The sequence below is a fragment of the Chelon labrosus genome (genome assembly GCF_963514085.1).
Source record: "Chelon labrosus genome assembly, chromosome: 15".
In the NCBI taxonomy this organism is placed as follows: Eukaryota; Metazoa; Chordata; class Actinopteri; order Mugiliformes; family Mugilidae; genus Chelon; species Chelon labrosus.
In genome coordinates this window covers 10,871,518-10,892,408 of record NC_140348.1, presented here as the reverse complement: position 1 = coordinate 10,892,408, position 20,891 = coordinate 10,871,518, and the positions used below count along the sequence as shown (strand labels likewise).

Here is a 20,891-nt window from a genome sequence, read left to right as displayed (position 1 = left end):
ACACACACAGATATTAAAAGCGGTGACACAAGCTCTCACGTGCATGAGAGCGATTTAAGAGCATGCTCCCACCGTGAGATTTGGCTGATTTGTCTGTGAAAGCCTCAGCTGATTATGATCAATTAGGGGTCTTCATCATGCCAAAAAAAAACAAAAAAAAACAATCCAAGCACTTGATTTTGAGGAAGGCTCTGAGGCACTTTAGGCCAAGAGACACTTCAAAATTCCATTAACTCTGATATCATATTAATAAGATTGTTTTAAGGAGGTAAACATCTTGGGGATCGGTGACCCAACAGACCAATTCAGTTTTATTTTGCTTTTAGAAACACCACAAACATAAAACTCTCTAAGGAATGCATGCATGAGATGTGAGGCATTTCATACTGGCATGGCTTGTACTGCATGTGAGCAGGCCATGATCTTGTCCCGTTGTGACTGCATGTACAGTAGATTGCTGTCACTTAACATTTATCTTATCTCCATTCAAACGCCACATGGACCACGTCAAGGAAATTAGGCTTCCCTATCTATTTAAGGAACTATTGAGGGGGAGAACAGACGGCCAGTCTCCAAAGTCCAGTCAGGACTACTAACACCTCTCTGTACCCAGGACGCAAAGCTCCATATTGGGAAGATACGGCACAGTCTGACCCCTAATTCAACCTTCTTTCCACTCTTCGTATCAGCAGTCCTCTGCTATCAGTCAAACACGCTGCCCTATGCTGAGGCACTGTGGGGCATTCAGATGAGAAGAGGTCTCGGCTCTTCTTCAAGGTGCATTTGGAAAGTAAATATTCACTATGTTACAAGACTTAATCTAAATGGCAAAAGCTCTGGTAATTGAAAATGTATGTTTACTTAAGGGCAGCAGGCTTTTATGTGTCTTGTTTAGTATTTGAATGTCATGCTCGTATATACACGTGTACATATATTCAAATCAATACAGTTGAAGGTTTCTTGTCTTTTTAAAGTCTTAAAGTCTTTTTACATCACATGAATCAATGAGCAAGGCTGTTTCACAAATTCCATATATTTAATCTGTGTCATCTACTAAGTGAATTCGTCACGAGACGAGGCTCGCCGGGATCTGTGCGGCATCCCACCTCAGCTGAATAATTTCCTGAGGGGAAACCCTTCATTTAATGTGATAATGTGTGACAGGCGAATCGCGGATCGATCTTGCAAAATGACTTTGCTCCAATCCGTGCAGTGGGTTCTGTAATCATCGCTCATCGCCGCCTGCCTGTGCAAAAGTGTGTGCGTCTCGTATCCACACACCAGACACTCTCCATGTGACATGCCCTTATCAGAGGGCAAAGATTACAAGCTGTGAGGGGACAACTTACAACTAGGGAACAATGATAGCATCTTGCAGTGCAGATGAGAAAACCCATTTGGGGTCTTTCTTGACTCCCAGTAAATAAACAAAGTAATGAAGTTGCATGCATGAGGAGACTTAAATTAACTTAACACTGTATATTTAATGTCATTTGTACACAAACTTGACTAAAAATACATAATGTTATTAAAAATGAGAACATGAACTGAACAGGCCTTGGCCATGCACCTAGAAGTTAAACCTGACCTTAAATAAAGTAGCTTTCATAATTTGAATACATTAAATTGTAGACAATAATACAAAACTAACGTGATACAATAATTTGTAAAGAAACACTACCGATAAAAACAAAAAAACAAATAAAACTTAAATGAGCATCTACTGTTTGTGTCCTGAGACATGAATAAACAAAGTGTTACCAGTCAGCTAGTTACAGTTAGCTAGTTAGATTAGCTTCTGCTAGTCTGTTTGTGGCTAAAAGCTAGCTTTACATTTAGTTTGAAAGACTCACCGTACGGAGAAACTGGAATTCATCTTCACCCTCTCCAGTGTCAGACATGATTTGAGTCAAGCTAGCCACATCTGACAAGCTTCAGTTCCACCGGTTTCTCAGGAGGAGACTGGAGAAGACAGCAGGACGAAGAAGGTGTGGAGCCGGGGTCAAGTGTGGGCGGAGTCTGTGACATGACGCCATTTTTATTTTCTTCCAGCTATTTTTTTGTTTGTTTGTTTGTCAAGATTTCTTTACTCCACAGGGAAGCTGCGAGCTCAGACTTCAACCCTCAGGGTTTAACTCTAAGGGAAAACCACCAAAATACAGATTTGTGAATTAGTTGAATTAGTTTACTTCTAAAATATATCTTGTTGTTGTTTGTAAACGTAAGAGTCAATGTCACTTCCCATATCCAGCTAACATTAGCAAGGATGATATAATATGATATGACATTTTGAAATCTAACCAGTGGTTAGAAAACGCTGGTCTCAAGGGCAGAAGTGTTGATCATTGCAACAGAAACAGACCATAAGCACCAAATCTGTTGAGGCCTACCCCAGCAGACGGGAATCAAGATGCAAGCTGTTGCAAAGATGCCCTATGAGACAGGCTAGCTGACACATAACTGGGACAGTGTACAGAACGATCTGTGCTGAGACTGAAGTCCCCAAGTTCAAATAGGACAAAACACCTAAAACAGTTAGGAACAGCAGGAAGTACCAGCTATTTTTTATTTATTTATTTATTTATTTACAGTGCTGTTCTCAATTTGCATCGGTTTTGATTCCAATTTGCCCCTTTTTATTCTGTTCTTATAGTAAACCATGAGAAAACACAGGAGGCTGAAGAAGGCAGATGATGACACATGGTACAAGCAGCTTGATAAGATCAGGAAGCACCGGGGACTGAAGAAACAAGTGGAACAGATGTGGAAACTGACGTCCAAAGTGGCCCCACTGGTAAGAGAAACATCAAGGGTTGTTATCCTTGAAACTAGAAGAGCGGCTGCAGCAGATTTCAGGTGAAATGTCTGCGATCTCTGTGCAGAACAGTGCAGTTGTAAAAGGAAACTGTCTGAGCTTAATTGTTGGGAAGCGAGTACCAACTGCACACTGTCTTCATTCTCTATTTCACCAAAAAACACATGAAAATCCAAGAATTATGATGGAAAATATTCATACCAGTGACATTCATTTGGTAAGGATAATAATCATCTCCAAGCAGGATGTCTGCTTGATTTCACTTCTAATATCGGGCCAAAATGTCTGCTTGATTAATACTTTGGTGTCTGTAGCTGGAAAATCTATAGATGTTTCCATTTGACTGAGTATTTGTGATGTCAGGGTTTCAAATAATTTAGTGACCCCCCCCCCCTCACCTTTTCTCTAGTTCTCACTCCACTGAAACAAGATGCAGCAGTATCCATGCCCATTCATTCCACTATACCACCCTCGCAACAAAATTACACTTTCACAAAAGATATTGCATAATCTTGCAACGGTATGATACCCCTGACATTTTCAGATCAAGTTCATGCTCCTCTAAAATATTTTACATTCACTGAAATGTTCAGCAGTGAATTATATATAAGCCCTGAACTACAGATTTTTTTAAAAAAGAAAAAAAAAATCTATATTTTTCTCTATTTCTTTCTCTTCTTAGATAGAGTTGGATCTATTCAAGCCAAACTCAAATTAAATATTAACTGTAATCTCATACGGATATGAAGAATTTTGTAAATAGAAACAGATTGAAAATTAAAATAAAGCCTGACTCAGATTTGATGTCATTCACTGTCCTTAAATTAAAAGACAAATCAATCAGTACTTTCTCATCATTTCCGGTAACAAATTTCAAATGAAAGACATAGTTCAAGCAATGATTTACCAGGCTGAAATAAATGGTTGAATTAGTCATAATTTATTCAATTAATTTTATTATCCTGAAGTACAATGTCTGGTTGATATGAAACAATTGACATTTTTTTTTACCAAAACCTCTCTCATGGAGATATGTGGCGTGAGTCAATGTCCATTAGCTACATTAAAATACATATTTTTCCTTTTAAAGGGATCTGCTTGCATCTAATAGCAAATGGCATTCGTTTTAAATCACATAAATTCACAAATTGGCAGTGAGGCTGAAATCAAGAATGTAAACTGTTTGGTTTCTCATTCTTTTCCCATTGGGAATCATATGATGGTTGTTTTAGAAAGTACATTGCATCTGGTACATTTTTGCTAAATAACTGCCACTACTTAGATGCTTAATTTTTAAATGAGCATGGAAGTAATTTAATGCTTTTTCAATTCCTGCTTAAACAGTACAGGACATGATATGATATTTAAAGGAAAGTAGCCAAACAAGCTGTGCGATAAATCAGGAATTAGCACAAAAGTATTGCATTACATATTCTAATGACAGATGTGTCAACAAGAAAATACAAAAGTAAACATCTAGTCAGTACACCAGTTAAAGGCACACTGCACAGATATGTCATGTTCTTAACTAGTGCAGTCCTTTAGTAAATTTGCCGCTGCCAGAATATTACTTCTGAATGCTGCACATTAAGGCTTCTGTGTCGTCCACCTTTAAAGCACTGAGCAATTGTAAACATTTACTTTTGCATTCATGCGGTTTCCCATTTTTCCTGTCGGTGCTGCATATTTTTGGCCTTCTGGGAATCCACTGTTTATTGATGGATGACAGTAGGTCTGAAATTGCTTTTGCAAACTGTAATTCACTTCAAGCATCTCAAAATGCCTTATCAGAAGCTTTTATTCCCAAAACAAGCAGCACTGTGAGGAAACAAGAAAACAATACACAACATTGCAAGGGCTATTTTCTTCAAATGTTAAAAGTACTGAAGCACTGTCATCCCTTTGGTGTATGAGTTTTGTCAAGTGATCTGTATTTTCGTCTCTTCTATATCTACCTTAATCACAGAATCGTTCTTTCTGCCCAAACACCACCACATATAAGTTCAAAATAAGCAAATTGCGTTGTTTCTCTTAATAATTTGATCATGGCAATTTCTATTTGTTCTGGGGACATTTTTACCTAAGAGGACACAAGAAGACTAGCAAATAACATGAAATTGCGCAGCACGTTTGCACTCAAACTGATGGTGCCAGAAAACTAATCAATAAAAACCTTTATTTGATCCACCTTTTGATTTAGATTTTTTAATTTCATCACTAGATGGCGGGTAGGAAGGTAGGGGATAGGTCAACGATCAGCCGATGAAATGTTTTCTTGTCAGGTTAAAGGTCGCTCTCTCCATAAAGCGCAGTAGAGAAGGCGGTGTAGTCCAGCGCCCCTGGTGGTGCTCCATGGCCAGCGTAAGGTGGCATCCTCATAATGCAATACTCGGCCTGTTCAGGGGGAAGTTCTCTCCTCAGCTCCTCCACGAGTATGTAGGGCTGCAGTGGTGATAGGAAAACTGCATTTCAGATTCCTGCCATTTTTTCCATTTTGAGCTCATGAATAAAATGGCACATCGTAAATCAACATGGTGTGGCAAATACTTGGAGTGGTGTCGGCTTAGAGTATCTGCCCACCGCTGTATGCCAGCAGGACACACTTACAGAGACAAGCACATACCTTATCAGCTGCCAGAATCCGGAAGGACGCAACAACCTGCTCAGCAGTGTCTGTATCAGCAGTCTCTCTGGTCATAAAGTCAATGAAGGACTGGAAGGAGACGATTCCAGTAGCATTGGGGTCCACTAGCATCATTATGCGGGCAAATTCCACCTCTCCCTGAAAAAAGAAATTAAAATATGAATACAAGTTAAAAGCACCTGACATTAAATGAAAATGACCAACAGCCACCCCCCATGTGTGAAACAGCATACCAAGTCATAACCCATAGAGATGAGGCAGGCTCTGAAGTCATCCGTTTCCATCGCTCCATTCTTCTTCTACAACCAGAAATTTCAGGTTAATCAAACAGAGAACACAGACGAGACTGAATATGAGTCCTTCCTATTAATATACTGTATATTGTAGCATAGACTATATTCTGTCCGGCAGACAATACAGGTCAATGAAAACCAGAAGCTTAGATATTGTCAATTCGACAGCTATTAGCGTATTAAATGCTGCTAAAGCATAATTCATATTACTTAAGACTTAACTGTCAAATGTAGAGGCCTGTGTGTGTTTGTCTGAGCATATATATTTATAACGTTTTAAGTTTAATTGGACTGCAATTAATTTCATTGTACATAATATTATTATAATGACAATAAAGACATTCTATTCTATAGTCTGACTATTAAAAAAAAACAAAAAAAAAACAGGGGGAATGCTTTCTGTTAAATATGCCACAGCACAATAGGAGCTACTGTTTATAATGGATTATTTGCTGCCTTTAGAGAGAGGAATGTTAAATCTTCGTACGCTCTTGATCAGCCATCACTTAAGATTAAATGAAAGCTCAGCTGCTGGGCATTAGTATGTTCACAGTTACAGGACCATGTCTGAACAATGGGCTACCCCCTGCACGGTTTCTCAATTGTGTTTTAGATTGCTCACTCAGATGGACATAAGAAGACTCCAGTGATCTGAAATAGTGGAAAGCTGTACCCTGTCAAAGTGGTTGAAAGAGGATCTGAACTCATTCATCTGCTGCTGGCTGATGCCCTTGGCATCCCTGGTCAGGATCTGGGTCTCTATCTCATTGATGGTCCGGGCGATGGTTGTGAGAAGCAGCTCCCACCCGACACGGATGTGCTGTGGTGAGGGCACACGTGGACAAGTTTAATGAATATTGATGTTGACAAATAAATAAATGTATTTGAATTTCTCGGAATGTCTTGGTTGTACCTCCATAGTGTAGTTGGTGTGTTTGTTGTCAAACACAAGAGACTCTTGGATTAGCTGGTGGTCTCCCTCCAGCTTGTCAACGTTGGGTTTGTAAGCAACAATGACATGCTCAAACTGCTTCAGCTGGGTCATCTGGTCCTCTAAGGCGCCTCCTATCTCCAGAGAGCAGCGTCCGATTTCCTTTTAGATAACACATGCAACAATACTTTTAGGACCATTTAGTTCATAAGATTCTTGTCTGCATCTTTGATGGGTTTGCTTACAGATACTGCAGGGAGTAATTTAACCTGTGGCTAAAAGTAAATTCTGTCAATACATCTAGACTTTGATATAGAAAAATTGGATGTGTATAACAATATTTAGTACATTTACTTGGCATTATTTAATTATCATCTGGAAAGCCACCGTCATTGTACCTCCCCTGTGCATTTGAAAACAATTATCTTCCATTTTAGGTCTTTATTTGATTTGATGTCAAATTGCTTATGAAGACTGTGTATTGAACCTCCATCCTGGCCTGTATCCAAGGCCCAATGAGATTAGCCTGTGCAGCAAACTGCCGTCTCAGCCTTTCATGGGCATGCTGGCGAGCCATCTCCTCCTGGAGGGCACCATCTCTCTGAGGAACCAGCTTCTTCACCTAGGAAATGCACACAGAGGGGTTACATAGTTTTGCAACAAGCCCCTGGACAAAAACAGAATATCCTTACTGGGTGTCAAATCCTTCAGCTCAGTGATAAAATGTTCTTCTTCTTTATCAGTAAATGTAGTCACTTTTCTCCATGTTCCTATTTTTCATAATTAATGTTTTTTTTTTTCCATGGACAGACACCCACTATCTGAATAATGACTATTCCGCAATGTAGCAAGTCTGTAAGTGAGTCTGCTACCTTTTCCCACTTGTTGAGAAGCTCCTCCGTTGTGATAGTGCTGTAGGGGTTGATAATGTTGGCCTTGATCCCGTAGCTCTGGGAAATTTTCTGCACCTCATTGTGGATTCCCAAGATAGCCTGTCTCTCTGCATCCGCCTCAGGTAGGGTAGCTTTAAACTGCTCATGAGCTGCGATTAGACTCTGGGAGGGGAATTTAGAAGAGGAAGTCCTGAATTATTATTTTTTTATTTTTTGGGGGTTTTATTTTGACTATGACAAATATACCAGCATTAACAGTCATATAGCATTATAGACACTAAAATGGTTGATAAGTTTGATGAGTTTATTGTAATCAACCAAACAACCACAAGGAAGTTGTACGGTTATTTTTTACCAGGAATGTGTTGAAATGTCAAGGCAGTATGTGTCAGAGGCTGCTGTTCTGGGAGTGCTGTAAGCTTACCTGGACCTCTTCAATAGTATGCACTATGAACATGTCCTGCAGGTCTTCCATGGCTCCTTCCATCCAGTTGTTGAAAGGCGCTGACCTCTTGGCAAACTCCAAAAACAGCTGATCAATGGTCTCCAGCAACTTCTCTGTGCGCTGAGAAGATTAAAAAAATGTGTTTTACATTGTTTAAATGCTTTAACATGACAGGAATTCGTCTTTATATCTAAAAGCACATCCTCAATTTTGATGAATAATGCCAGGGTGCATAGCTTTATCTTTGCCTCGTTAACCCCCTCAACTCTGGCTTGGAGTCCTTCCCCTCAGGAAGGGGATAGCAGGGAGCAGGAGATTGACAGAAATAGACCTCTGTCCCCGTCATTCAGACTTAATCCCTGGCCCTTTTCCCAGCCCCTCACATTTGCAGGTCTGGAACGGCCAGCACGGATCAGAGGAAGTGTCTAGTGGGCTCTGAGCCAGTCACTTCCTGGACAGGACTTCTACCCTTATCCCCGCCATCCCTCTACTTTACTCTTCTATGTGGGTCTGGGATTTTAGAGGGGATCCAATTGTCTCTGCTCATCAATCTGTCGTCTCCTCACCGTTCACGTCATTGACAGACATAAATATGCTTAACATTTTGATTGAGTCGATTTTGGAGGCAATGCATTGCATCTGTTGGGGACTGGGTGGAACTTTAGCACACTCTTGTGGACACATACATCCTTCAGCTTTGAGGATCTCAATATCTTTAATGAGTACTTTCAGCTGTAATTTCAAATGAAATGTATTTCTACCTCCAGTGCCTCTCTCCTCTTCTGAGTCAGGGTTCCCAGCTTGTCCCACAAGTCACAGATGCTCTGGCAGCGTTGGTTTACAGCAGCAACATCATGGTAGTCCAACTCACTGGGGGAGAAAAAAAAGAAAGAAGTAAATCTTTGTTAAACCACTGGACAGAAAGCAAGCAAGTACAGGGAAAAACACAAATCAGTTTCCTTCAAACATTAGTTTAATCCCATTTAAGTTCTGTATACCTTGTTGCCCCCAATAGTTGTGGGATTAGAAAAACCTAAACTGTAATCATCCACACTAACCTCATGAGTTAACACCAGGGTACAATTACTTTAAACTGTACAGTTTAGAGTACCACTGTCTCAGGAACAAGATTTAAGCTCCATTACTGTCAAATTTTATTTTTAACTAGCAAACTTCAATTGGAGGCTTTCAAGTGACAAACACACACACACACACACATCATTAAGAATTTTATTCAAAAATATTCCATCATTAAACTTGAAGTCAAAACATACAAGAATTTTATGTTGCCTTTACTCAGAAATGCTTCAGTTTGAAAAACTACAGTCCTGTTAAACTTTAGATTTCTGGGGCGGCTGCTGGAGTTGCATCTGAGCTTGAGTAGGGCTTTGAGCAGAGGGGTAGTGGTATCTCTCATAGTGGACCTCATTCCAATCATCTGCGCCCTTCTCATTGTCCATACGGAAGTGAGACAGTGTACCAGGAGGAAGCTGACCAGTCATGAAGAGGTAGTAGTGGTTCTGTCCAAAGGACAACAGGTGCTGAGGAACCAGCTGAATGTCGCTGCTGCTCTCAGATGTGAATGCAGCATAAGGAGGTGGCATGAAACCTTCATCTTCAGTTTCTTGCTCTGAATTACCATGGTCAATAATGGCTGAATACTCATAGAACTCCCCAGGTTGGTAGAAAGGTTCGGGATAAGGAGGCGGCATCAAACTTAGCTCTTCACTTTCCCTTTCAGAGTTGCCATGCTCAATGTTTTCTTCAAAGTGTTCAAGCTCCCCAGGCTGATACATAGGTGGAGGGGGAAGAAGTCCAGAATCAGGTCCCAGTGGAGATGTTCTGGACACAGTGTAGGTAGACTTTTCCACAGGACTCCAGTTAGTTACCCCACTAAATGCAAGTGGAGGTGAACTGAAACTTGCTGGATAGGGGTCAATAGAATATTCCTTCTCCACTGGCTCATAGTAGGATGAAACAGCAGGATGATCCAAATCAGTAGGCATAGTAGGCGCAGCTGGGGATGAGCTATAACGGAGGCCAATCCTCTGATCCGAGTCAACTTCTTTCGGATTATGCTGCCTCCATTCTAGGGGGAAAATGTTTGAGGTTAAGTGCAATAAACCAAGAGGCCGCAAAAAATGTACACTAAATGTATACAAGTACATCTAGTTTCTGAAGTTGAGGTCTTACCTTTTTTGGCAGGAAAGCAATGGACGTTTAACAGTGCAATGAGCAGCAACTGGCTGCAAGGGAAAATAGCACAGTCAAAAACTTAAAACAGACAAGCCTTAAATTGGAAATGAATAGCAAACCTTGGCATTTTACTAACACATACCTTGCAAAAATCCAAGGAGCCATTTTGTTTGTCAGATGAACTGTTAACTTCCTTTTTCAGAGCGCTGGTTAAATGTGCCAGACTGGCACACAGGTGTCCATGATTGACTGCTGATTGAAAACCTCAGCATGCCTGTGAACCACACCTCCACCTCTCTGCTGAGATATATGAAAGTCACAGGCTCCAAAATAAGAAAATCTTTCATGAAGATCTAACCTCCGTCCAGTCCTGGAGTGGATCTTATAGTTTAGTTCATTTTCTTCCAAATTATATTATAGAGTTGCTTGTATCCCACTTTTTTTCTGTCTCAGATGTTAAGAAATGAAACAGAAAAGATGTTTTTTGAACCAGTGAACCATGGCACTTTTTGTGTAAGTGCAGCGCAGTGTTGTGCACACGTCCGTTGTTGCTTTTCATTCATAATTTAGCCAGGCAGTCACCCCTGTAGGTTATACAGTGTGTACAGCTAAAATACAATTAAAAAATAGGAGTGCATTTGTTGACTTTGTTATTATTTAACGTCTGTTATAAGCGATGCATACTTTAGTTCCTGTGCAATGGCAGCAATCTGCTCCACTCGGTCCTGGTGCGCTGCCAAGTCACTCTCAAAGGCCTCATGTTTTCGAAGCAGTGCTTTGATTTCTGTCAGCGTGGCTGTTTCATAGTCCTTCTGGGAGAGGATCAGTTCTTTACCTGAATGTCACATAAGAGAGAGGTCCAACGAGGTAATTAGTAGGGGTAGATCTAAACCTTATTTGGGCACTGCAGATGTAGAAAGTGGCCTGTTGCAGTCCGCTGCCGGTTGATTGCATCGGACAGACCTTCAATTACATCTCATTAGGAGCAAGTCTAAACAAACCCCAGGGATAAATGAAACACTTGGACAGTGAAAAGAAGCAGGGGTACAAATGGCTGTAGATAACAAATAGCTAATAAGTCACGATAAACATGTGGGCCTATAACTAGAAACAGACAAGCAAGAATGAAGACAGGTTGCTGCAACTGACCACTGGCCCAGTTCTCATGATTGGTGGCTTTTTGGCGAAACTTCTCTGCCAGGTGGTCCAGCCTCTCAAGCCTACGGATCTCTGTAAGAAGCCACTCCTCGAAGCCTTTCTCTGCCTGCTCCAGGCCCTGCCATGCACTGGCAATGTCCTGTCAACCCAACGAAAGTAAAACAACAAACTTTCTCACTTTAGGAAGTTTGGAATTGTTTCTAAATAAGGACATTTTGCAAAAGCATAAAGCAAATCGGCCTTCCCACAAGTAATCAACGGCGGTACACACAATCACACTACCACTAAATTATACTGAGAGATAATTTGCATATGTGACTTACAGACACCATCTTCCCCTCAGAGGGCATGAAGGCAGGGCGATTGCTGATGCGCAACTTGGTCTGCAGGGTGTTGAAGTTAATCTCCAGCTGGCACTTCTCCTGCACCTTAGGGGGCTTGTGCTGGCGCCTGTAGTCCCTGAAGTCTTCCAGCTTCCGCTGCATCTCTGCCATGGTCTTCTCTGGGGTCCGGTTCTCCAGCCAGGGGGTGGTGCGGCGGATCCACTCCAGCAGCTGCAAAACACAGGCACAACATGGGAAAGAAGTAGAGAGGCAAGAGAGTTAAGATTAAGATACACTCTCATAATTTTTTTTTTTTTTTTTTTTTTCAGCAAATGTGTCTCAACTTATCACAGCAACTGGATACATAAGTGGGGGAAATGAAGATGGTTTTTATTTTTTAAAAGTTTAAAGAGAATATTTCAGAGATTAAAAATTACTAGCTATAGTTTTTACAGTGTAATTTCATACATATAATTTCAGTGGAACATGTACTGTATTTACCAATATCCAAAAATGTTCATATTTCAGTTTTATTACACAAGTGTCACCATCATCAGACTTTACCTCACTGGCCAGTCTTTCATACTCTTCCATCAGTTTCTCGTTCTCTTGGTTTACACCGAGCACCTTACAGATCCTGTTGGCAGCCGTCTCTGCCTGAGAGCACAGAGCATGGGAATAATGTAAATCAGCAAAGCAAGACAGCAGTCCATTGATCCTTTTTAAAACAGCTAATAACATTATCCTTGCAACACACATTTGTGGATCAAGGAGCCAAATCAAACTGCCGATAGATTTCTACTCTAGACTGCATTCCCAGAATACATTTGTGCTATGTAGATGGGTGGATGTTCATTCATCTAAATAAACACACACTGGTTAAGCGATAGTTTCAACCTTTATACCTGCTCAGCTCCAGCAAAGGCATGATAAAAGCAGGACACATAGGTCATGATGGCTCTCTCATCGGGCTTGGGGGTGTTGATGATATCTGTGGAGGAAAAGTCAAGGTGGCAGAAAGAATGAAACAAACGGGAACTACAAATGCAATAGAACGTCACAAAAACATTGATTTGATATCTATTTTGATTTTATAGGCTTTTAGTTCTACATGAATATATGGTTATTCTCCAGAACTGTAAATATATATGGAGATCACTGCATAAAACCACTGCTGAAACACTTGTATGATTGCTGGTTATACTTCTGTGAAGGAGACGAGTGCAAGCTAAACATTTTGATCTTCTCCTCCATTAAACATTACCTTCTGCGTCCAGCATTTTGGGAATGTCCAGGTGTTTCTCGGCTATGTCGAAAGCCAGGTTCAGGTTCCCCAGAGGATCATCCTAAATAAAGAAACACAATTCTACATCACCGCACACCAATGCCGGACTTAAAATGCCACTGCACTGATCTCTGTGCTATGGAGGACACATTATACTCTCTGGTCACATACTCTACATGCACATTTAAAAGCTAGCCGAAGACCTATTGAGCAGATCTACGCAAACACGTACAATTGACATTTTTGGGCTTTCACGTGACTCGAATGCTTATCTGGACCTTTATATGTTGGTTACTGAATTACTGATACATCCGTCCAAAGAAACCATTGGCATTTTACAGGAAAACCAATGGTTAATGATTCTGTTTCACAAATACATAACTCATTATTTTATTTTCAAAAAGCAATTAATATTTTAGTCATTAAATGGATCAAAATGAGATGACATTATTGAATCTGCTACCACCACATTATTATATTTATTACATAAATGACCTGAATGACTAATTTATTAATAATCTACATGAAAATGTCACAAATGATCTAGTAAATAAACAGAATAATGCATTACTCAAGTAAACTTCTCAACAGTATAAATTTTTTGAAACGACTAATTAAATAAATGACGTTTTCTCCTCCCACACAGAGAGACTCTGACAGGAGAAACCAAGTGTTTCAAGAGTGGCGAGTGGTGAAGTAAGTCAACAGCTGACAATGAACCCTTCGCTGAAAATGGGGCAGTGAGTGAGAGTGCAATGGGGAAAAGGGATCATGCTGCTGCTATTGTCCCTATCTCTGCATCACTTTTCCATAAAGGTGGGGGGCAGCACGCAGCATGACAAGGCCAGCTGCTCGCAGATCCTATGCAGGACAGATAAATGGATGCATAGGGTCGTAATTTAATGGGATGGATGGAGGGATGGATGAGTAGAAGGATACCGGAAGCCTTCTGTGCATGTGTGTGTCTCTGACCGGAGCTGTCGCAGCAGGCTGGAACACTGAAAGCTTAGCGAACACGCTCACCTGGAGCCAGACGCAACAGCTGCCTGGCGCACAATGAAACTGTCTCCTGGCAGCATGAGCTGAACTGAAAAGTCGAGGTGTGACTCAGTGAATGAATATGTGTGTCAAAAACAGAGAGAGTGACGAAATAGAAATAAATAGTATACTGTAGCATTTTGTGCCAGTGCACATCATCACGTATGCCACAAATATCCTGTCCTGGTTATGAAAATGGACATAATCATTGACTAAAATGTATCATAGTAATCATTTGACAGACATCTTCCTGACTTTAGGAAGTCTCTACCTTCTCTACCTCCAAAGAGACTATGTCCATTTACAGGCTCTACGGACTCTAACTGGGGAACATGATGTGATACAATGGACAATAAGCGGAGGTAAATCTAAGCCCGAGCTCTGCAGGGACCAAGCTCATGTTTCTGTGACTATTCAGGGTCAACTCCAAGTCGACCCTGTGAGTTGTGTGCCGAAAAGTGAGCGCTTGTTTCCAAAGCAAAGGAAAATGTCACTCAGCTGTGGTCTTCCCCTGCGTTGCATTTACCGTAACAAGCTACATTTGGTCTGGGTAAATGTTCCCGCTTGAGGTCATCCATGCTAATTAATCCATAGCGTCGTCATATCAGCCTTGAACAATTTAGCTCTCCCTTTGGCGAAATTCCCTAGAGACCTTACAGATAAAATCTTGGCAGCAAGGAGTGACTCCACAATCCCTAAAGCTGCCTTTGGCTTTTCCATCTGGCTAAGACAGCCCCTTAATGCAGTAGGGAAAAGCTGCAATACTTGTGTATTATAGTTGCTTGACAAACACGGGAAGCCTGCCAGCTGTGCTCCCTCGCTTTGCATATAAGCTGCTCACTGAGGTCCTCACCTGCTTATGCACAAACACTGAGAATCCTTGGCATCCGTTAAACCACAACATTTAAATAAGATGTGCATTTCTGACCTAAAAAATAATTTAAGCAAGTTGTATGCACGGATTGTTATGCTAGACATTAAGTAGGTTACTGTATGATAAAAGTCAAGTCACCACAGAGTCACACAAGACAGTCCACCCATCTCCACTATTACGTCCAGTCTTGTAATGAGCACAGTGGGATGCATAATAACAGCCTTAAAATTAAAGGTGCAGTTTTTTCATGCAGAAGTTGTGAGCTAAGTAATCTAAGTTAAAAATAATGAAGCATGAGCTAAATGGATGCACTCAGGATAAAGACATTCTGCTGTGATGAAGAAACGCATCCATAAATTTTAGGAGCATTAGAACCATTAGCTAAATAGCACACAAATTGCGCAACGGAGTGGAACTTCCCATAAGCAGCTTACTTCATGTCAAATAGTTTAGTCTGTAAACAACATATAGGTGGTCCTATTAAAATGCCACATATTTCTAAGAGTGCCTAGAAGTGCCATAAATAGTACAGGCAGTCCTAACAAACTAGACAATCTAGGAGCTTTGTCTCTGATTCAAACACTTAAACATCACTATGTCAAACAGGTAAAAGGTGAGCACTGCATGTGAGTTATTAGTAGAGGAGGTGACTGAAAAAGTTTGCATACTAGTCCTAGGTATACACTACTTTTCATCAGTGTTTCAAAGCAAAACTAAACACATGGTGAAAAAAATGATTCTGTTTTCACTGTGACTGTCATTTTTTTTTTTCACTTCACACCACGACCAAAGTGTTAATTTTCCTGGGAACTGGTGTGTTAGCGTGCGGGGCTGAAACACGACATCCTGCTAATGAGTGAAAACACACGACACCTTGTTGAGCTTAGAGTAGTCGAGGAGGTCGGGTCTGTGTCTATGAATCAGGGCGCAGAAGGCCAGGCCGTCCTTCCAGCTTCATGGACCAATGAGCAGAGAGAACCAACGAGTCAGTTCAAAGAAGGGGGATTGTTCGGGGTCCAGTCCAGGCATTAACCATTAATGCTGCAACAGCACTTGGTGGCAGCATTTCACTAAAGATTACATTACTGTCCATATACATGGCCATATACATTGAATGGGATCAAGATCATGCTATAATCTGAAACTCTCTGGACTATCATCCTCCAGGTCCATTCAGGACATATTGGTGAGATAACTGAATTGTAATCAGTCCAAAACATTTAAATACACTTAGATTTAGACATTATCATTTAGAAATATTGTATATATACTCTTAAGGCTACAGTACAACACACTGTATGGCAGAATTAAATGTTAAACAAGCACTTTTCAAATATATATATATATTTTTATTTTTTGCAAATTTATATTATGCCGTGATTTTGATCCCATAATTAAGAGGACAACCTAGATTAGATATCAATTAAATAACTAATCACTGTAACCAAACAACATTTAAAGCTTAGTGTGGCCCTCTATTTATCAAGTAGCACTTACCTGACATGGAAGTTTTGGACATTAACATTCCTGTAGGGGGCAGTCTTTCTTTGACACCACAGAAGAAGACCTTCCTTGGCAGATGTTTCTAAGGAGAAAGTGAATTCATAGAAGTTTAAACATGTAGTAAGCGTTTGTAGTCACCACACGATAGATGCCAATTATGTGTTGTATAATTTATATTTCTCTTGTCATCCTTTAGCTTTCTTCATAACTTGGACTAACTCTCTATAAATATCCAAGTGGATTTAAATATTTTGGAATAATTATCCCACCTTCCACGGATATGTCCTGAATGGCGAAGCGGAGGATGATAGTCCAAATCATTCCAAGAGTCATCTTTACGTTCCCATCCACAATCTCTGAAACACAAAATCACTGTTACAACGCGTTTGTAAGAGGTGGAGTGTTGGTAAAATCTAATCAGACTGAGCTCAGATACCTTCAGCGCCAATTGACACCAGCTTCACTCCTTTACTTGTGATGAATTCCAATGCTTTGTTGACGTTAGCGATCTTATGAAACCGCATCTTCCCTCTGTCTGGCTTGGGTAACCGCTCTCCTGCAATGTTACGCGCCAGGGTCAGACGTGTTTGTAACCTAAGCTAATATCACTGCAACATGAAAACACAATACTCTTGAGGAGCTTTCTCCCTTTAGTGCTCTAACCTGAGATGACTTCCAGGAGCAGCATGAGTTTTAGTCCATTCCTGAAGTCCTCCTCGATGTTTTCAATCTGAGTACCAGCTTTCCTCAGGTGGGAGTTACACCAGGCTGTGAAGGTCTAACAGGAAAGGCATCGATTGAAATGGGATTTGATTAAATGTCACCACACAAATCTTATGTATTCAGTGCTTGAAAACTGCAGTTCACTTTGTGTTAAGCTCTTCAGAAACAACAAAGATTAAAACAATTCCAAAAGCATGTTGCACTTTTACTTATATTCACATTAGACAAGTTCTGCTATAGGCGTAATATCCTTCTCTGTAGTAAACCCAAACAAACTGAACCTAACCACTTGACAAGAATAAATACCAAATCAATATTAACCTTTTTGACCCCACGTTAACTTTCAATGAGCCATTAGTGTCCAATTTCCACTTCCCGTACTCGAATTCCATAGCTCAAGAGAACAAATGTACTTCATGTGTGGTACTGAAACACTGTAAATCAAGTTAAGACTGGATCACTGCCTTTCTCCTATTTTTATAAAGTAACTCAGCAGCCAGCCGCAGTGCGCTCAGCACAGTACGGATGAAAGCCGGGAGCCGACCACAGAGCGCATTCCAGACGATATAAGGTGTTAAATTTAGACCGCTCTGCTGTGCCTCACGATAAGATAGCCGCAGGAAAAAAAACACGTCAAATCGTCTCGCCATGTCAACATGAGCGAATACGTCACGTGGACACAGAGCAAGTTTTCCTTTCACGTCACTCTCCGTCGCTATTTTGCCACTTATAATACCACATGTTGATACGTTACAGCTGCATGGAGACAGGACATGACTGTCGCTCTTCCAGGTTGAACTCTCTATGTTAACGAGGTCTGAAAACAGGCATGAATGGATGAATGATGTGAGAGTTAAACCTTCAAAACAATTTGAGGGCTATGCCACGAAGATAAAGAAACGAACAGGTTGTAGTTTCATAAATATGAAAATATAAATAATTATCATGACTCTCATCAGCTACAAATTAAGTTTTCATGTACATGCACTTAAACCAGACATACAATACAAAAACAATGTAATGCTCTTTGATGTAAATTAACTTTAATGGTTCATTTGTTTCTTTTAACCTCCACTTGTTTTAAAGTATGATGCTCAAGGTACTTTTTAAGGCATTTATGATGGAAGCATATGTTGGCTTTACTTTTTTCCCATTTAAGAGTAATATATCATTTACAACTGTAGTTTAAACTGTGAATATAATGTAATATAAATCCAGCACTTCTTTCTGCCACACCATCCGTCACCCACAGGGAGTTACTCAGGCTTCCTCCCTGTGGGTGCCTGTGCAAAATCAGAATAGTACAGGCTTTAGAGTAAAGGCCAACACATTCCACATCGAGTGAGTCCGCAGGGTGTATGTGACATTGAACTGCTGCCCTCCTTGTCAAAAAAACGTGGCCTCCGGGTCCTCATTTGCAGAACCCTACTGCCCACTTTCCGAGCCCCCTCCCGTCCGCTCCAGGACCACTGCCCAGTGACGATTAAAGCTAAAAATATTTATGAATCACATCCAACGAGGACCCACCCTGTCAGTGGACTGACTGATGTCTTTGGGGCCTCACTAGGTCAGGGGTTTGCAGGCTGCGTCCAGCAGGATGGCAAAGAAATGGCCATTTAACATGTTGGAAAGGGTTAAGGTCATCGATGGAGTATTTTGTTTTCTAAAACTTCTCTTCTGATCACTTTGATTTACGCATTTATTAGTTGTCCATAAGGCTTCTGCACGTGTACTTAATGAAGCGCAGCACCCCGGCGGTGTTTATTTAGCTCTCTCTCAAGGCCTCATCAATCTTTTCGATAAAGCTGTCAGGTAACAGATTCAAAAGGGTCCGTATAGGCGATGACACATTATTATCCGGTGAAAGAGAGCTACCGCAGCTGTTGGCGGGATTTGAAATAAGCCCTCTGCACCGTGACTAAATAAAAATTAAATTATTCAAGTGGCAAAAAGTGGAGCAAAGAAACCCCTCGCGGCAACACTACTGCTCACTTTGAACAACTAAAAAACTTCATCTCAACGGTGCCAAAATAAAGCACTACATTAGTGTTCCCAACCTTCAGTGAACAGCTGCTCACGGTCCCAAAGCACTCTCCAACGAGCACTTGTCAGCTCCAGATTGTAATCAGTAAAAAGATAAACACTGGAAACATAGCTGTGTGTATGGACCAGGGACCTGACTGCCAGGTTGCTGCCCTGTGTTACCAAAAATACAGAGTTTTGTCATCCATGTGAGGGCCACACAGGGGGGTTATGGAGGGCGTTGGGCTGATGTTGTGCAAAGAGATGCAGTTAACGGGCCAGAGCCAACTTTTAAAGCCCTAAAACCAACTGACAGTGTGGGAGGCCGAGGCTATATTGAGTTGAGCTGGTGCTGGTACAATATTTTCTGCGTGGTTTCTATAAACAAAAGAATTCCGCACCAAGGACACTGGATTAACCCCACTATAATGCCTTTTGGACCCGAGGTTAAAATTAGATGCAGCGTCCATTCTAATCCCAAGAGCGTCATCATGTGTTAGGAGCATCTGTTGACAGCTCGCATTCCGCGCGTATCAGTGGAGAGGCAGCAGTCTGGAGAGCCGCTGGAAGCCAGGGGGCTATTGTTAGCTGGTACCCACCGCATCCGTCCGTCAAGCCTCCCTCACTGGAGACGGGCTGCGTCAAGTCTGCAGCACGTCACTAGGATCACACCGGACGTTAGGTCATACTGTCTTTCAAAATAAAATTCTAGCATAAATTTCCGTTAGATTGAATTCCATTAGTCAAATTTTTTCCCGGATTTTACGCCTTTGACTAAACTTTTTGAGGAAATTCTGAGCTCCATATCTCATGTTTTCCACCATTCAACCAAAACAATCGGTAATTCACCACAACTGTGGATTATTAACGGTTTTTGAACGGCTACATGAAATTTCTCTTGGCTTGTACTTCATTCGAGCTACATGCACATGTACGAGACGGTAATAATTTGTGACAAACTGTCTAATTGACTCGACTTATATGAGAAAATAGTAATTATACTCCTTAGCCACTCTAAATCCGTTTAAGGCTCCCTTTGAGACGGTCAAATTGTGTTTTACTTTGAAAAGGCTGACAGGAAGTTGAAGCTTTCCACTCAGACTAGTTTAACGTTTGTCCCAAGACTTTTAAGTAAAACTAGGTATATGTTGCCAAATAAATGCCAAATAATCAAATAGCTATTAATATTTGATATGTAAGTGACACATAAATTATTTATTTTAAAATATATTTTAAAAAATAAATAAATAAAAACTGCAATTCTACTGCCATTCTGAGTAACAACACTGGTCATTTGTCTCCTTTATATCCATTTACACTGTGGGTAAATGTGCAGCAGCTATCTTAACTTACAGTTCAGTTTCAGTGTTTAAAACCAAAGGGAGTTTTACTTTGACATACTTTCCTCTGTTGTTGTTCCCAGGCCGGGTCCAGCAACATGTCCCTGTCCCACTCATCCTCCTGCATCATGTAGTCCCCCTCATCGTAGCCGTTATCATAGTGCACCGTGGTCTCCACCTGGGTCATCATCATGGTTGAGCCGTTACTTCTTTCTCTTCCCTGAAACTTAAATATTATCCTTTAGCAAGTTGCTGGACGGGATAGCTGTGCGACTCTTCGCTTCTACTGGCTGTCTTCTTCTTCTTTTCTCTCTCGCTTGCCCTTATCCTCCCGACCTGACAGACGTCTGGCCCCGGTTGCCACAGATGAACAAACGGCGGTATCATTAGTACTGGACAGTCACGTGA

General features: G+C 41.0%; 3 protein-coding genes across 9 annotated transcripts in view; all 3 read right to left on the bottom strand.

The window, feature by feature from the left end:
* LOC311500591 (ryanodine receptor 2-like) overlaps positions 1–1,901 on the bottom strand; it is a gene marked incomplete at its 5' end in the record, with an annotated part of 62,950 nt that extends 61,049 nt beyond the window's left edge. The window contains one exon of the mRNA XM_084562092.1: positions 1,854–1,901. Coding sequence (XP_084418218.1) covers positions 1,854–1,901 — 48 coding nt within the window. The remainder of the gene's footprint in view (positions 1–1,853) is intronic.
* Positions 1,902–3,782: 1,881 nt separating this feature from the next.
* Positions 3,783–20,849, bottom strand: actn2b (actinin, alpha 2b). 7 transcript variants are annotated; one of them, XM_084562257.1, is made up of 21 exons: positions 20,545–20,849; positions 17,062–17,176; positions 16,835–16,954; positions 16,668–16,754; positions 16,393–16,480; positions 15,769–15,847; positions 12,963–13,044; positions 12,604–12,689; positions 12,263–12,355; positions 11,699–11,929; positions 11,370–11,514; positions 10,902–11,052; positions 8,783–8,891; positions 8,001–8,141; positions 7,556–7,738; positions 7,171–7,305; positions 6,666–6,845; positions 6,426–6,572; positions 5,693–5,758; positions 5,439–5,597; positions 3,783–5,257 (listed from the first exon to the last, which is right to left on the bottom strand). In XM_084562257.1, the coding sequence occupies exons 1-21, from the start codon at positions 20,674–20,676 to the stop codon at positions 5,099–5,101; spliced, it is 2,688 nt and encodes an 895-aa protein (XP_084418383.1). In that variant the 5' UTR covers positions 20,677–20,849; the 3' UTR covers positions 3,783–5,098. The 7 variants fall into 7 exon arrangements, with proteins under 7 accessions (XP_084418383.1, XP_084418380.1, XP_084418381.1 ...); XM_084562254.1 differs by having other exon boundaries at positions 3,783–5,277; positions 5,396–5,597; positions 11,367–11,514; positions 20,545–20,833; XM_084562255.1 differs by having other exon boundaries at positions 3,783–5,277; positions 5,423–5,597; positions 11,367–11,514; positions 20,545–20,833.
* On the bottom strand, positions 9,234–10,478 carry LOC311500704 (uncharacterized protein). Its single transcript, XM_084562263.1, has 3 exons — positions 10,360–10,478; positions 10,215–10,267; positions 9,234–10,110 (listed from the first exon to the last, which is right to left on the bottom strand). The coding sequence occupies exons 1-3, from the start codon at positions 10,380–10,382 to the stop codon at positions 9,353–9,355; spliced, it is 834 nt and encodes a 277-aa protein (XP_084418389.1). The 5' UTR covers positions 10,383–10,478; the 3' UTR covers positions 9,234–9,352.
* Positions 20,850–20,891: the final 42 nt, after the last annotated feature.